This window comes from Cyprinodon tularosa, unplaced genomic scaffold, assembly GCF_016077235.1.
Source record: "Cyprinodon tularosa strain WSP-4 unplaced genomic scaffold, ASM1607723v1 ctg328, whole genome shotgun sequence".
Lineage (NCBI taxonomy): Eukaryota > Metazoa > Chordata > Actinopteri > Cyprinodontiformes > Cyprinodontidae > Cyprinodon > Cyprinodon tularosa.
This window is the reverse complement of record NW_024039039.1, coordinates 244,029-261,896: the sequence shown is the minus strand read 5'-3', so window position 1 is coordinate 261,896 and position 17,868 is coordinate 244,029. Positions and strand designations below refer to the sequence as shown.

General features: G+C 38.5%; 1 protein-coding gene across 1 annotated transcript in view; it reads right to left on the bottom strand.

Moving 5' to 3' along the window:
* Window positions 1-17,868, bottom strand: part of LOC119788861 (SH3 and multiple ankyrin repeat domains protein 2-like) — a 381,590-nt gene that overhangs the window by 237,584 nt on the left and 126,138 nt on the right. The window contains exons 3-5 of the mRNA XM_038293549.1: window positions 17,596-17,820; window positions 5,890-6,093; window positions 1,506-1,577 (exon numbers count right to left, since the gene is read on the bottom strand). Coding sequence (XP_038149477.1) covers window positions 1,506-1,577; window positions 5,890-6,093; window positions 17,596-17,820 — 501 coding nt within the window. The remainder of the gene's footprint in view (window positions 1-1,505; window positions 1,578-5,889; window positions 6,094-17,595; window positions 17,821-17,868) is intronic.

Below are 17,868 nucleotides of genomic sequence, written 5' to 3'. Positions count from 1 at the left end.
CCTGTGCAACAAATCCAGTCGTGAAATTTCCTCGCTCCTAAATATTCCACAGTCAACTGTCAGCTGTATTATAAGAAAATGGAAGTGTTTGGGAACGACAGCAACTCAGCCACGAAGTGGTAGGCCACGTAAACTGACGGAGCGGGGTCAGCGGATGCTGACGCGCATAGTGCGAAGAGGTCGCCAACTTTCTGCAGAGTCAATCACTACAGACCTCCAAACTTCATGTGGCCTTCAGATTAGCTCAAGAACAGTGCGCAGAGAGCTTCATGGAATGGGTTTCCATGGTCGAGCAGCTGCATCCAAGCCATACATCACCAAGTGCAATGCAAAGCGTCGGATGCGGTGGTGTAAAGCACGCCGCCACTGGACTCTAGAGCAGTGGAGACGCGTTCTCTGGAGTGACGAATCGCGCTTCTCCATCTGGCAATCTGATGGACGGGTCTGGGTTTGGCGGTTGCCAGGAGAACGGTACTTGTCTGACTGCATTGTGCCAAGTGTAAAGTTTGGTGGAGGGGGGATTATGGTGTGGGGTTGTTTTTCAGGAGCTGGGCTTGGCCCCTTAGTTCCAGTGAAAGGAACTCTGAATGCTTCAGCATACCAAGACATTTTGGACAATTCCATGCTCCCAACTTTGTGGGAACAGTTTGGAGCTGGCCCCTTCCTCTTCCAACATGACTGTGCACCAGTGCACAAAGCAAGGTCCATAAAGACATGGATGACAGAGTCTGGTGTGGATGAACTTGACTGGCCTGCACAGAGTCCTGACCTCAACCCGATAGAACACCTTTGGGATGAATTAGAGCGGAGACTGAGAGCCAGGCCTTCTCGTCCAACATCAGTATGCGACCTCACAAATGCGCTTCTGGAAGAATGGTCAAAAATTCCCATAAACACACTCCTAAACCTTGTGGACAGCCTTCCCAGAAGAGTTGAAGCTGTTCTAGCTGCAAAGGGTGGACCGACGTCATATTGAACCCTATGGATTAGGAACGGGATGTCACTTAAGCTCATATGTGAGTCAAGGCAGGTGAGCAAATACTTTTGGCAATATAGTGTATATATATATATATATATATATATATATATATATATATATATATATATATATATATATATATATATATATATATATATATATATATGTGTGTGTGTGTGTGTGTGTAAAGTGTACCATCTGGTGGATAAAATAAATCTTCTCTTTATCATTCAGAGCACTTTGTTTAGCAAAGGTTATCTTAGAGCAACCATGATATGTGCTCCTTTAATTGCAGTGTGTAAAAATTAAAAGATAATTTGCTGTAAGCACAAAGGAAGCGTGCTGTTTTTGCTGTTTCGAAATGAAAATGCATTAAACATCTCTGTCAGAGCTGACATTAATTGCTTTAGTTATTCTCCTCCTCCCATTGACAGTCACTACTGGCTCCCATGATGACAGCTGCATTTTAATAAGCACGACATTTAAAGAAGCCAAGGCTCATAGGACTGGTTTTGTTAAGTCTCACCTTTGTATGAAGCTTGGCGATCTGCTTCTCATCAATGTTGGGCTGCCTGTAGACTCTGCTCTTGTAGCGAAACTGTTGGAGGAAAGCAAACAATCACAAAAGAGGAAAAAATGGGGCTATGTCTAAGATCATCCTTTGTGTTTTATGGAAACTATGTCCCATCCAATGGGCATCAAGCAACCGACGGAGTCCTCCCAAAAATAAAACAAAATATACATGCAAAACAACACATCTGATCCATAACTATGGTTGGAAATGAACCCGACGTTCATACTCAGAGTCCCATTCTGTTAATGGTTAACATGTTACCACAAAGTTTGAACGTTTAAGTCAACATGTTGATTATGTAAAGTAAAAATACTGAAGATCTCAAGCTTCACCAGTTGTGGTGTCCCACAGGGATCTGTATCAGGCCCAAGTGTGTTTATTAGGCTGCTATTTCATTTAAAGTTAAATCTGATGGTTTTATGGAAACTTGCAAACATATATTTTGATGTCTTTGACACTCTGCTCAGGCTATCTTTGATAGAACCTAAACATTTTTCTTTTTAATTAAACCTGCCATTTTTTTTAAAATCTTTTTGCGGATTATCTGTTCATATTCTCCAGGTAAAATTCCCAGCTGGATTGTCAAATAAAATCTCTACTGGTACCAAGGGATTTAGCACTACTGTCCAATGGATTCATTAGCTTTCTGTTAAAAACCTTGTTAGATTCAAAAATGTAAGTTCGTAAAAGTAGGACTGAGTACACACAGAAAGGGATTTTCAACAACAGCTTCTGCAGAAGGGGAAAGAGCCAAACCCAACACTCCAACTCTCTCTCTCTCCCGAACCTCCTCTGCAGAGCCTTTTTATTAACAGAACATAACACATGGTTACAAAACAGAGTATTGTTCTGACAGGACAATTGATCAGGTCATAAGACAGGATGCTCCACTGACTGAATCACAGTCAGTTTGAATCATAAGACAGAGTGAAGCATATCATTACTCCAATGTTTTATATGTACATACATTAATTTTATTATCATCATTGAATAAACCTAACAAACCTCCATGAATTTACGTCAACTACTCAAACACAGAAACAGAACAATAGAAAAAGCTTTAATAACAGCTTTGATTGCAGATTACAATCACCCTGGTTGATGAGAAGCAGCAGCTGTTTTTTAAACTACCAACTGAACCACATTTAGATGTTTGTAACATTAATCCTCAAATCCAAGTTTTTCTTCAGAGGCAAACAGACTGCATCTTTATTTTTGGTTCATTAACTAAGACATCATCCTCTTAAAAATGATCCCTGTTTTATGTGTTTTAAACACAATCTGAATAAAGTCTATTAGGACCTGCCAGAGCAAACAACAAGATGTTATGTGCAGAAAACAAACGCACAATGATAAAATAACTAAAAACTTGGCTAATAGGAAAAAACCCAACAGCTATGTATCCGTGTTAATAAATCACACCTCATTTCTGCAAAATATTGATCCACGAGTCGAATATAATCTAATATTATCAAACAATAAAAGTCAAAGTGAAAGAATCGGAAGCCCAGAATAAACACTGATGATTTAAATGTAAGAGTCCAACTTAGCAGACCTCTCCTCATGCTTAAGACAACGTGGAAGATCCATATAATAAAGAGCAGATTTAAATCCCATCTGTACACAGTAAGTCGCGGTTACTGAACATGTCGATAATCAGGATCAGCTGATAAGATGCGAGCGCTGCACCAGCATACATCTCAGACCGTGAAATTTTTACTGATTGATCCCAGCAAGACAAAGGAAAACCTCTCTTTAATTTGAATATCCTCTTTAGAACAATATTCTACTACAATATTCTAGAGACTGGGACTTTTAAACAGGACTTTATGAAATGAAAGATGTCGTCACATTCCGGTGTTTTTCATATCCACTCATAATCAGTGTATAATGACTGTCAGAGTAAGGATCTGTGGGATGGAAATTCATGGAAAATAATAACACTCTCTGTTATCACCTCCTTTATTCTTCCATCCATCTGCACCAATGTGCATAATAATCTCCATTATAGGATTTCAGTGTCTCCCCCAGCAGATATAAGATTTGTTTTAAAGTGAATCAGAGATTATGTGCATTACAGGCAGAATATTAGGAATTCCTGCTGAGTCTGAGTGTAATAAACTCAGATCTCAGGTTAATATTTAGATCCAGTCAGATTCCACTTCTTTGATAGTCATAGTGAGAGTCATAGTGCAATTAGTGATGCCTGAGAATCTTCACCAGCTCATAGTAAGCCATGTGCGCTTTCAAAACATGGGGCTCGGATTCTGAAATCAATCTATAAATGTTTTTAATTCACAACGGATTGTGCTGAAAGTGGCGAAGGTGAGGTAGGTCCACCACACCTGTTGTTCCAGGGCCAACTTTCTTTTTTTTATCTTTGCAATTTCCAAAGATAACAGTACCCAGGAAGGCATCATCATCATCATCATAAAGCCTCTCCAAAGCAGTTGAAGGAGCTCTTGCTGTGTCTAATGACATCTGCTTAGATTTATACCATAGATTTTATTTTCCGGCTCAGAGCTTATCTGCTTAGCTATGTAACAACCGTGTTTGTAACATAGAAAAGTACGCCTAGATCAGTGCTTCTGTCTTCCTTTGGTGTCTCTGCTCTGCTTCTTAAACCAGCAGCAGTCTGTCATAGCCTGGGTCTGCTCCCTCCTTTCATTAAGAGTTTTCCTTTTGTCTGTTTCCACATGATCAGTAGGTTGCAAATGGTTGCATAGTTCATAAATTAATGCAATCTCCCAGTTTCTTTTAATATTTTCTCCCATGTGGCAGAAAAAAAACAATGCGTAAATAGAATAGAATAGAAAATCCCTTTATTGTCCCACAATGGGGAAATTATGGTGTTTAAAAAGATTATAGAAAAAATGGTTACACAAATGTTGACCTTAGAAAGCGTTAAAAAATAAAAAAAATAAAACACTGTATTGTAAGTGTTTTCACATATAAATACTGTACACCTAGAGGATAAATCACCAATATGCAGCTATGGACATTTTTACAGTAATGGATATGTGAAAATAGCAGCAACATCAGAAATGTGTAAAATGACAGCAGCATGTTATTTAACTCACCAAGATAGAAACTGTGCAAAATCTGCATGAATATAACAACTTATTGAGGTTGTTGGGAACAGTGGTGGTTATAGAGTATTACAGCTGCTGGAAGGAAGGATCTGTGATAACGCTCCATGGTGCATTTAGGGTGCAGCAGTCTGTCACTGAAGGAGCTCTTCAGTTCAGTTGGTAGTATGTTAGAAAAAGTGTGAGAAAGATACAAAATCCCGCCAAAAACGAAAATAATCAAAAGGATAGATGAAAGTAGGAAAAACTCTGGAAAATAAAAGGGGCTGCTGAAACAGGCTGTTGTTTTATGTCCAGGACTGAACAGGACCCTATATATTCAGCTGGGTTGTATTCAGAGTGTGTTTCTGTAGACAAACTTATTATTGGAATCTATTAAAATATTTGCAATTAATCAGACTGAACTTCATTCCACCATTAATCTGATCATAGATAAATCTTAAAAAACTTCCTCTGCACCAAAGTGTTGATTTAAAGCAAGCTTAAATAATCATTTTAGACTGCTTCATTTTCTTTACTTGCTCAAACTGCAGGGGAAAATGATAGAGGTTTTTTGAAAAACTTTTGTTTTATATTAATATATTATCAGTAACCATATATTAATCTATATTAAACTGTTTAGTGATTTCCATGAGTTTTTTTTTTACCATTTATTGCTTGGGTACAACTTTATTTTTACTAATTCCGTAAAAGTTTAAAAAAACAATCCACTGGACTTGGTGTCCAAGGTTTGAAGATGTTTCGCTTCCCCTCCAGGAAGCTTTCTCAATTCAAAATGTCTGGGTTCGCATCGAGTTTGAGGCGAATCCAGACATTTTGAACATTCAACTGGTTTTACCCTTAATTTTGAATGATCTATCAATTAACTACAACTCCCAGTCCTAGTTAATCATATATATATTCATCTTTTTTTATACACATCTTTATTCTTTAACATCCAGAGATTTAAAGATTAAAGAAACGCAAACTGCTATAAAATGATTTAATCTGTAATAGCTTCTGATGTTACTTTTATTTGAGCTCATTAAACCAGATATTATAAATAAATTAGTTTGAAATCACAGTGAGACACACAGAGAGAATAATTTTTACTAAAACTCTATGAAGCATGAACCAAAATCCTGATTAACATAAACGTCCCGAAATCTAGTGGTTCCGATAAGAATTTGATCCAGTTCCATTTCTTGGACCAACTAATAAAACTCTTCATTAAAAGTTTGTGTGTTGTGATGAGGAGAAAAACTGACCTCCAAACAGGGGACCCCCTTGCTGATTGGCTGCGGGTACTCTCTAAGGAGGCGCTCTTCATCCAGGAACTTTCCGTCCCTCCCGTTGCTCGCTGGCTGGAAGAGCCCGTAGTTCAGCACATCCTTCAGGGTCTGATTGAGCGTGCACAGGATCCGCTGTTTGGCGATCCAGACCGTCGCATCCGGGTTAAACCTCATGCATTTCTGCTCAGAACCACAGGGAAAGAGGAAAAATAAGAATAATTTCACAAATTCAATATTTAGCTTACATAACAAGGAGGAGGTAAAAGCTGTGAAGTATTTGCTCTCCTTTCCAGAATCTCTGTTTCTGCTTCTATGACCGTTTCAGAAATAAATGAGGAAGGGGTTGTCTCCATCCCATCCTAGTAGAACTAAACTGAAGCAGAATAGAACTGCAACTGATGATTAGTTTACAAATCAATTAATCTGTTGATTGTTTTTTGCGATTAATAATCGGATAGCCAAAGTTTCCTTAAAGAGGACATTTTGCAATATGAAACCAGGTGAAACTATAATTTTTCCACTAGGAGTCCTGAATACAGCAGATTGACGGATGAAAAAGTTTTTATCTTAAATACAAAATGTTTTTTTTTTTACAATTTTGGTATAGTTACTGCTCTAAGCGGGTCGCTCGATTAGCTAAAGGCTCGATTAGCTACAGTCTCTATTCTCCAGTTAATTAATAAATTGATTACTAAATTTCATGACAATTATTTTAATAATTGATTAATCCAATTAATTGCTTCAGCCCTAAAATAGAGAACAGGATTTTAAGAAAATGAACAAGCATCAGATTCAAACTGTTATCAAGACTTTTTTTTTTTTTAGGTACATTAAGGTTTGGTTGATGATTTCAAACAATAAAATGTGGCAGAAAGGCAAAGAATTAACAAATCTGTGGCGGGGCGAAAATTTTCCCACACCACTGTGTATTTCCAGAACAATGAGCCCAACAGAACCAGTCCACACATCCACCAGGTGTTTTAATGACAGGAACCCAGTCCTGCTTCCTCTGAATGGAGACGGGCTGCCAAGTGTTTGTTATTTATTATGACAGCAGACTGAACAGGGTCACTTTGCACATTGAGGGTGTAATTGACTGAACCCTCTCGGCCCGCTCGCCGCTCCTGTTTAAGCTTGAAATTAAACAAACAAACAATGGCGGATTTCTGCCCTTGCCTGGATCTGAGAGGATTACCGATGCTGCGCCGCAGTGTTTGGGAGGCGTCTGCTTACAGCTGGATTCGCTGCTGGGTGGGTGATAAGCAGCCCTGCATCTACAGTATCAGATGCTAAAGGGATGAGCAGGCTGAGCCCCACCTGGCTAATGGCAGCTCCTAGCGTGGAGTGGGCAGACACCAGGAGAAGAAGTGAAACAGAAGCAGATGTCTGGCACCTGAAGGGGCTTTTCTGACAGATTGGGCCAAAGGTTTATTACAGAAAAACATTTCCATCCGCTCCCGGTATTGTTCCTCCTCAGCCACAAACAACAGCTTCATTAGACATGTTGGATGTCTGAGTGAAAATCTTTTTTTTCCTGAAATGAGGTTGCTGTGATAATGGTGCTCAGCGTGCAGGAAAAAGCAACGCAGACTCCTTCAACAGAAGAGACACTTTAAACTAAAACTCATTATTATGGTGATTAAAAGAACCAACCAGCAGCGATCCTCAGAACAGCAGTTTTGTCTCCAGAGTATCTACCATGCACCTTTTTATTTGTGTTTAAAAACCGTGTCAGACTTGATGTTAGGACTCCTTTGTGGTTTGTGTGTTCGTCTTCCTTCCTCCACCAGGTGGCGCCTGGTCCTGGTTCGCCCCCTCACACACCTGCGGAGGGTTTCCTCGTTAACGGAGTGCTCTTAAGCTGCTGACTGCCACTACCTCGACGCCAGAGTGTTTGCCAGTTTTGGGTACTCTAACCAAGCTGAGTTTTGCTGAGTCAAACTGAGTTTTTGTCTACCTGAGTTTTAATCTCGCGGTTTTTGTCTTTGCCTCTCGGCAGGAAGTCATCCTGCAACTGGATGTTTCGGACCTTCTCTCCCCTGGAATGATACAACAATCGACCAAAACGAAAGTTACTTCTACTATTACTCTGTTAACAAACTTTCAGGACAATGCTTAGATCAATCTAAGAATGTTTCTCCTCATCTCTAAGATCTCCCAAATATTAAATTGGATAGTTGGTTTAAAATTTTAATGTAAACTTGTTATATACCCCAAACCTAAAAAAACCCCCAGAAATACCAAATATGTGTATCTGGCAAGCACAGTCAGTGTGTTATACCACTAAATGAATAAAGTGTTCCATATAAAAAGAGAAGAAATAACTGGTGGTATGCTGAATCCAGCAAAAGCATTTATACCACTAAAAAACAGCAGGGAGACAAACTTGCCAATTGGAGGATTAAACCCAGAAGACCCATCATCATAATTGGGGATTCTGATCTGAAGAGATTGACTCCTATCTCTTTTCCCAGGTGGACTTTTATCCAGGAGCATAATTTTCTCATGCCATCCACATCTGGAAACTGATTCAAACCACAGAGACTGTTCCCAAAATCATTATTTCCTTTTTCAACGATAACAAGGATTACAAAGACAGAACCACCATCTACAAAGTCACAACTAGTCACAACTTAAACCTAGCCACAGCACCAAAAATATACATCCAAAGAATCGATTTCTCAAAGGGTCTTATCAGAGGTAGAATCTTAAGAGGTCTTGCAAAGTTAAGGTTTTATTAAAATAGTATCAAGCCTAAGCTACAGTCTTTCACATTGTCTCCAAATGTTGCGGTAGATAGCTGGATTTCCGTAAAAGTTCCAAAAATACACTGGACTTGGTTTCCAAGATTTGAAGACGTTTCGCTTCCTCTCCAGGAAGCTTTCTCAATTCAAATGTCTGGATCCGCAGTGAGTTTGAGTCTTTATATAGACAAGGCCTTGTATTGCTTGGAAACATGCAAATGGTAATTGATGAGTGGGTCGTTTGGTTCCATTGTTAGCCTGTAATATCTGAAACCTGTCTATGATTCTGTCTATATAAAGACTCAAACTCACTGCGGATCCAGACATTTGAATTGAGAAAGCTTCCTGGAGAGGTGGCGAAACGTCTTCAAATTTTGTAAACCAAGTCCAGTGGATTTTTTTTACTTTTATAGAGTGACTATGACCTGGATGACTGAGAATCTTCATCAGCTGGATTTCAGCATATCATGTGCTAATACTTGTCTTCTCATGGGACAGGACAGCCCTGGGCCCCCTCATCTTCATCATCTACCTCCTTCCCCTTGGCAACATCTTCCGCAAATTCAACATTCATTTCCACTGCTATGCCGATGACACCTGGCTCTACCTCACCACAAAACCATTGTCTTCTCTTCCGCCCACCTCCCTCACAGATTGCATCTCTGAAATAAAAGCCTGGTTCACCAACAATTTCCTTCAATTAAACAGTAGTTCAACTTATTGGAACTAAATCAACTCTTTCCAAAACCAGCAGCTTTCCCCTTAGTCCCCTCATGTTAAGAGTCTGGGTGTCATCCTTGATAGCACCCTATACATTCAATCCCTTATCAATAACATCACCCGGTGTGCCAACGTCTACTTAAGAAGCATCAACCGCCTCCATCTTTCCCTCCCTCCTCACACTGCTGCCATCCTGGTTCACAGCCTCGTCACGTCTTAGAACTCAGTTGCCCGCATTATAACAGGAACTCCCTGTACTTAAGTACACTTTCTAGGTATCAATACTTTACTCCATTACTTATTTTTCTTCTTACTTCTACTCATTACATTTTCACACAAGTATCTGTACTTTCTACAGTATTTCTTACATTTTTAAAACAAACGTTACTTGTTACTCTTGGCCTCAGTTTTATGTTTATAAATTATTATTACGCGTCATGTGTGTCATCCAAAGCAGATCATTGGCGCCATCCACATCTAGTGAAAACTAGTGTAATTGGATGAGTCATAAAACGCAAACACTCATTGGTTAGCTATTCGTCAAATTTATGCTGATGCCAAAGGAAATCATCAGAAGCAATCTGGTTGCATCTGGCTGTTTTTTTTTAAAGGTTGCTTTATACTTTTATATTTTAAGTAGTTTTTGGAGCACATACTTTTACACTTGAGTAAAGAGGTCAAGTTGATACTTCAACTTTTACCAGAGTGTTTTTAAACTGCAGTATCTATACTTCTACTTTAGTAACAAATGTGTGTACTTTTGACACCACTGCCTGTCTGTCCCTTCTGCCCGTCTCACCACAATGGGGAGCAGAGCATTCAGCCGCTGTACCCCCCACCTCTGAAACTCTTTATCACCCTTACTTAGAAACATGGACTCACTTCTCCATTTCAAATTAAAATGCATCTGTTTAAAATAGCCTTTTCTCTTTTATATTAATCTCCCTGTCCCCTCCTTTGTATTTTTTGTATTTTTTAAATAGTTTTATTCTGTGTTTTGACTTTGTTTCTCCTGTTGTGTTTTAATCTTTTGGACGGTGACCTTGAGTGTCCAGAAAGGCGCCTTTGCAATAAAATGTATTATTATTATTATTATTATTATTATTATTATTCTCTCCTTTGGGACAGTTTATTCATTTAATGATGTAACGCACTGACTGTGCATGATCTATTCACATATTTGGTATCACTGGATTTAAGCATAACAACATCTTCACAACAAGCTATCGTGTTTTGTGATGATGGTCCCTGGCCAAGCTATGAAAGAGTAAATTAAATATTAAATTCTGCTTATTTTAGACATGTGTTCATTGTTCTCTAAATGATTTACACATTCAAACTCAGGTAAAGCATCTTTCTGACCACAATGATGCAAAGTTTCAAAGTCTGTCAGAGCGTACATCATTAATCTACAAACGTTTCAATGTATAAACACCCATATGGCGAGTATGGGAGTATCGTTTTTCTTCATTAGTTTTGGAGTCTATAAAAATATGCATTAATTTTACAAAGTTTGCAGTATAATCATTAAACCTAAGAAACTGCTACAGGTAGGGTATCGTTATAATTTAGCACCCTTGTTACTAGCCCAATAATAAATTATCTGTAGATACAATCTGGCATATTAACAACAACCTGAAATAGAATTTTAATTAATCAGTAAATTATATATTTAAAGTGGGTAACTGCAAATATTTGCAATAATTCATTTGCATTTGTGCAGAAAATATTGAGTATCAGAGCTGCGATGTTCTTGCAACATGTTATAGTCTAACTTACTTCACATTCTCTATCAGAAAAACATTCTGAAATACTGGTTACCTAAGGCAAAGTATATCCTATCATACAGATAGAATATAGTTTTAAAGGAGGTTTGAAATTCAGTGAAACACAAATATCCTCCAGGTAGAGAGTGTTAGGTTTATTCTTTTATACATCATGTGCATTGTTATTTTGTTAGTCAGATTAGACAGAGTAGAAGGCCTTCCTTCACATGGTGGATGTCACAGTGTGTACGGAGGTCATCTAATCAAGACAGCTTTCGTGTCTTTAAGAGTACACAGGATATGGGCACATCTTGGAGCCGGTCTGATAGAGGATAGCTATCTGTAACCCTGAAGTATAGAAGCAAGCTGCATGGAGTTCAAGACATGGATTGCGTGTCAGTTTCTGATACGGACAGCTAAACATCAACATGATGCAACACATAGACTCTTGAGCTATAAGAAGCAAGGGATTACCTTGTTCTGGGCTCAAACTTTGCCGGACGCTCGCGGACGTGATTTTTGAGACCACAGCTGTGCAAGCTCTAAGCATTTTTCTCTGTCCTGTAACGACCTGATCTGGAATAAACTCTGTTATTTTTTACTCCTGTTTTATAGTCCTTTTTATACGGTTTTACCTAGTTTGAGTTAAGAGTAGTAAATAACTTGCTCCCAGGAAAAGAACCGGTGAGGAGGCCCCCGGGGCGCTACAGCCTTTTCTTCCAAGGGGACAAATCCTCCTCATTTTAACAAGACAGAAAACAGCTATAATGGTTTAGATTATGATGCAATAATGATGGGATTTCACCCAAACTTCCCCATCTAACCACCACCAATCATGGCTGAAAGGCCAGCTAGACTCACATGTAGGAGCAGGGATGTGATTGTTCGGCTGAATTATTCAGCTGATTTCTGAGTGGACTTCATCATGTGATTAAGTGGCACCACTGAGGAATGTGCAATCAGAGCCCTTAGAGCATTCATTTCAAAGCTCAGAGCACACATGTGCTCATACAAACATGTTGTACACTAGAAATGATTACTGCTGTGCTAATTGGAGAAAAGCCTAATGAGTTCTTCTGAGGGTCAGTAAAGAAAAACACCAACCGATCCGTTCTGCTCCTATTAACAGAAACTTCTGGAGGGTTTTCTCTAAGTGCTCCGAAACAGCCTCGACCTGGACTCACCGGGTCGGACTTTTACAAGAGTGAAAAGATGTGAAATGAAAAACGGCATCCATGTGGAAAACCCAAGAGGACATCAGGTGTCTAAAGACGGCGCTCTGAGAAAGACGTAGCTGTGACACCGTCACTCACTTCTTTTTTCTGAGCTTCATTCTGCCAGCAGGTGTAGGACCGTCTGAAAGTTTTCTCTGTTCTAAAAAACCATCTAAAATAGAGATGCAGCAAAGGTTGAATCAGCCTCAGATGAAACTACTAGACAAGTAAAGATTGCATCTTCCTCTTGTTAAAGCTTCTCTGGGACTAAGAGAAACAACAGCAGCAACTATGCTGCTGCTAATGTGCTTCAGAAGGATGGTGCTTCAATAAAAGCCAACAGATTAATTAAACATGGGATTCAATCAGATTTTGATGTTCAAGCTCCGCTTCTCAGCACTAATTCCACCTCATCATGTGATGTTTTGTATTTACTCACAAAAGTCAGGTAGTGAAGATCCCTAATTTGATTTAAATGATCCTGCAGCTTAAACTGAGCCTCCTAACTAAACAGACTCTTCCAGTAAAGGAAAGAAAACTGCTACAAAGGAGGAAGTTCTCCGCTAATTTAGAAGATCCACCTTTAATTTAGAGAGATTAAATATATCATTAGTAATCCTTGGTAATCCTTCCATCAGCACTGAAACTGACGCCCTCCTTGCTCAGCTGAGATCTCAGTGGTGATGACTTTTAACGAGTAACACATACATGACAACCGTGCTGATAAGGTCACTGTAGAAATAACACTGGAACGTATTATTGGATGTGTTCAGCCTGTTAAAACAAACAGGGGTAGGATACCATGGAAACCTGAAGGAAGGCAAACTATGGAAGAAGCTTTTCAAGCCTGATTGCACTGCAAAAACCTAAAAATAAGTCAAATATCTTAAACTAAGTTTATTTACCCTCAATTTGAGCAGGTAAATAAGATGACTTTCCACCGGAATTAGTTTTATGTCTTAAAATACAATTAGGAGATAATATGCACTTGAAATAAGACAATGAAATTGATTTTTTTTTTAAATGTAAATTGTCTTATTCCTTTGACAAAGTCTCTCTCTTTTCTGCTAAATTTAGGAAACATTTTCTTATTTTAAAAATTTTTAACTTTTTTTACTTATATCTAATTATTTTTTTGCAGTATGAGTCTGTGGGGTCTGCACACCCAAATTACATAATTTTTACTTCTGCAGCCAAACTTTCTGCACTGTGAAAGCATAATTTATCTCCCCTTTGTGCTTAAAAAAGTATTTTAAAAATGAATGTACCCTAAACAGATTAACAGTTTTCCTTCAATTCAGTTTATTCACCTGTTTCAGATGCGATCAACCATTAAATGGCCGTTATTAGCGTTTATCAGTCCCGTTTAATAGCTTCAGACTGTGCGGCAATTTAATGGGACGATAACGTCCCAAGTTTATTCATTTTCCTTCATTAATGCTGAGCTAAACAGAGGCTTAAGAAATAAAAAATAGAAACAATAAAAAAGAAACAGATAAAAATAAATATATAGTTGGTTTCATTTACTGCCTACATTTTAAAGATCCCAATTTAAACCATTGGGGGCAACAGTAGAGACTCTAGCATGAGGTGATAAATGCCTTCCAGTTTTACCATCTGTGAAAAAAAAACTGAAAATAAACATTCTCATAGCTGATTATAATCACATTTTTTTTTATTCAGCAGTGAAATTAAAAACTACACGTACAGTATATTTGAAGCCCACCATGTCTCCCACTCATGATTCACACTCCTCTGCGTATCATCAGGAAAATGAGGGAACGTGAATCCTATTCGTCGCACCTCATTAAATTCCTCACATCTGAACACAAAGAGGTGAGAAAAGAATGTGACAAGCTGACTTAAAAAAAAAAAACCCTGGTGCAGCTTTCAGGAGCCGATAATTAGCCTCCTAAACTAACTGGCCAGAAGTTTCATGTTATATGAAGATAAATTTAAAGGAGGTTTAATTAGAGATGTTTATCAATGCTATGAAAAAATAACATGCTTGTGAACAAACACAAAAGGAAGGACGTGCTCCTTCCTTTTGTGTTTATTTGTATGTTTCTGACTAATTTCAGTAAAGCTGTGAAATGGCTCACCTTCAACGATGGCAGTGAAGGTGAGATCTGATCATTGAATGTGTAATTAAACTCTGGACCAGTGATACAGGGAAAAAAATACAGCTTTCCATCTGGAAATATGTTGCTGGTTCACAGACACTACATTTTATTTAAAGGGGAACACCGTTTTCTTTACATTGGGCCCTTGATTGTACGTTATTACAACATGTTCTACTCACCCATATTAGTTTTGTGTCATTTGGAGCCGTTATTTGGTTAGGTTATATCCACAGGTGGAAAGTAACGAAATACATTTACTCAAGTTACTGTACTGAGTAGGTTTTTTGTGTATTTTGTATTTTTCAAGTAGTTTTAAAATCGGTAATTTAAATTTTACTTGATTACGTTTTGAGTAAAGTACAGTATTGTATTTTGTTACATTACATATCCGTTACTGAGTAAAAAAAAACTTTGGAAAACCGAAAGGAAGACAAAAAAATGGGCCTGGAAGCACTACAGTGAGTGACGTGATCAGCATGTAGATCTAGGCTACCAGGCGCCAAGTCTTTCTGTAGGAGATTGGGAACGAGATGGAGGTGGATCAGGAGAGCGATGACGGTTCAGAGAACGTTTCAATAGAAATGCTAGCTGAAACATCGAATTCTGCTGCCCAAAACGACGATGGCCACATTTGAAAGACTGCTTTTCTTTTAAATTCAAGAGGGCCAACAGTATCATCATGCAATGCCAGATGTGTCTGCCAAAGGTGACTGAACTGGCAGCATTCAATAACTCCACATCTAATCTGCGGAAGCATGTTTTGGTAAGTATTTAGTGCATTGGTACTTCAAACAAAGTTTTCATGACTAATAGCCAATTTGCAAAACAACCTGTTTCGTGGCATTGCTAATTTTGTCTAGCACAGGGGTCGGCAACCCGCCGCTCCGGAGCCGCTTGCGGCTCTTTCATCCTTATACTGCGGCTCTGAGTGGCTTGGGAAAATAAATTGCTAAAAAAAAAACTAAGTATTTCATTTAAGTCAGTGTTTCCCGCAGCACTATCTTGGTGAGGCGGCCATTTTATGTTGTTCTTGCATTTGTATAGTGCTTCTTAATAACTGTTGTTAATGTTAGGGATTTTGGCCGATATCCGATATGCCGATATTTTAAAACCCATGTAGCCGATAACCGATATCGATACCGATGTTAAAGCTGGACAAAAATAAGTAGTCATTGAAAATAGCAGTTTTGTTATCCATTTCTGACACTTTGAAAAATAATATACTCAAATATATTTTCATATGCTGATATCAAATAGATTTTTAAAAACGCGGTATCGATCTATTTTACTTTCAAAATCTCGTGAAATTTCATCGTTCTGTTAAAAACTCTCATGATATTTTGCAAATTCTTGTGAGATTTTGTTAGTAAAATAGATCGATACCGCGTCAATATATCAACATATAAAAATATGGCAAAATTTCATGAATTTTCGGGGGATTTCGTAGCATAACGATGACATATAGCAATATTTCATTAGAAAAAGAGATTGATATGGTGTTTTTAAATGGCAATATATCAGCATATGAAGATATTGTGATATTTTAATGTATCAATATTTTTTCCCTCGTCTTTAGAAGTTTTTAAGTCTGTAAAAAAGAAGTTTCTGAGGAAGAAGAAGGAGTAGTATTTTATTTTATATATTTTTTTAGACTTTAGAAACTCAGAAGCTGATCTAATATCGGGTTAAATATCGGTGGGGTGGCCGATGTCCGATATTCAGTTTTAAGGCCGATACCGATAGGGGGCCGATTATATCGTGCATCCCTAGTTAATGTTTGAAGAAAAGAAGGACGGCCCTCAGAACCAACAATTTATGGCACTTTTACCTTCAATTGATTGTTTGAAAAAGTTTTATGGGATTGTCTGAACTAAAATTGCACATTATACCTTTCTAAGGGTCTTAAATGTCATGTGTGACATGTGTTATCTTGTCATTACATGTGTATACATTTGTATAGATTTTTCTTTAATTAAAAACTAAATAGTTTAGGATTAATGACTCCTTGTCCCATTTTCACCACATGGGAGAGATCCCCTGCCCCGTTCAACATTTTTTTTTTTTTAAATGTAACTAAGTAACTTTTACTTAAAATACATTTTAAATTAGCTACTTATTACTTTTACTATTTTTCTGATGGGTAATTTTACTTGTACTTGAGTAATATTTCATCCAAGTATTGGTACTTTTACTTGAGTATGATATTTTAGTACTTTTTCCACCTCTGGTTATATCTAAGTAAGGTCTTCCTATGGGCAATTAGTTGAAGCCACAAACTAAACTGTTCATCATTTATTCTTTATGGTACGGCAGCATTCATAACATGTAGGCGAATCAATGTCCCCCAGACATCCGCGGTTATATTTTTTATATTAATATATATTTTTTAAACAAAGCGGAGCGTGTATGACATCATCCGCGTGCGCCGGCTACCATTCATTCATCCTGTCCGCTGACCTGCTGCTAGTTTTCCTCACATGCCTGGAAGATGTCTAGTGCTGCTACCACAGATGATCTCGCTCTGCAAATGGAATTGAACGATTCAGTTTAGCTCACCGGCCTAAGGTTAAAACTTCACCACACATAGTAGATATGTGTTGATAAATGGTAGCCATTTTCCAACTGTAATTCACTGCTTCATTAAATCAGAGCTGCTTTTAAATGACGTGGATAAAGTCCTTGTCCTCCAAATGTAAAAACCAAATAAGCAACATTTAGCCTATCAGGTCAGAAATGCCATCCCTGAGCTGTAGGGCTTTTTCCCATCACCAATTTTTTCTCCGTTTGTGTAAAACACTGAACATCCACAGACTCCCCACTCACTCCCCAGCCAATCGCTGTGCCTCCATCTGAGCTGCGCAGTCCTTTAGTAAATTCTCTCTGCCTGCTGCACAGAGAAGGTCCTCAGCGAAAGACATGTAATGCAATAGCATTACCATATGGTAGAAGTAGTTAGATTACTTAATGCACCTTTTTCCTCCTTGTTTGCACCTTCTTTAATTACTATGCCAATATGTGACCAGTGAATTTCTCTGCTGTGAGATCAATAAAGCTCATCTAATCTAATCTAATCTAATCTAAATGGTTAAACCAGTTCCCCTAAACCAACCCTCACCGTCTGCTGCAGGTCTGGGATCAGGACCCGGATCACCATGGAGTTTGTGTGAATGTCGTCCATGTGGTTCTGCGATGGTTCGGCCGTTGCTCTTATCGTCTCGTAGATGGTGTCTTCGCGGGAGCTGTCAGAGGGGCAGTCGTCGGAGTAGTCGGAAAAGCATTGGGCCATCTCATCCTCGCTGGAGGTGGGGCTCCGGGGCATACTCAGCAGGCCCGGTGAATTCTGCTGGGCCAAGAAAGAAGGAAACAGAAAGATCAGATCATTATAACG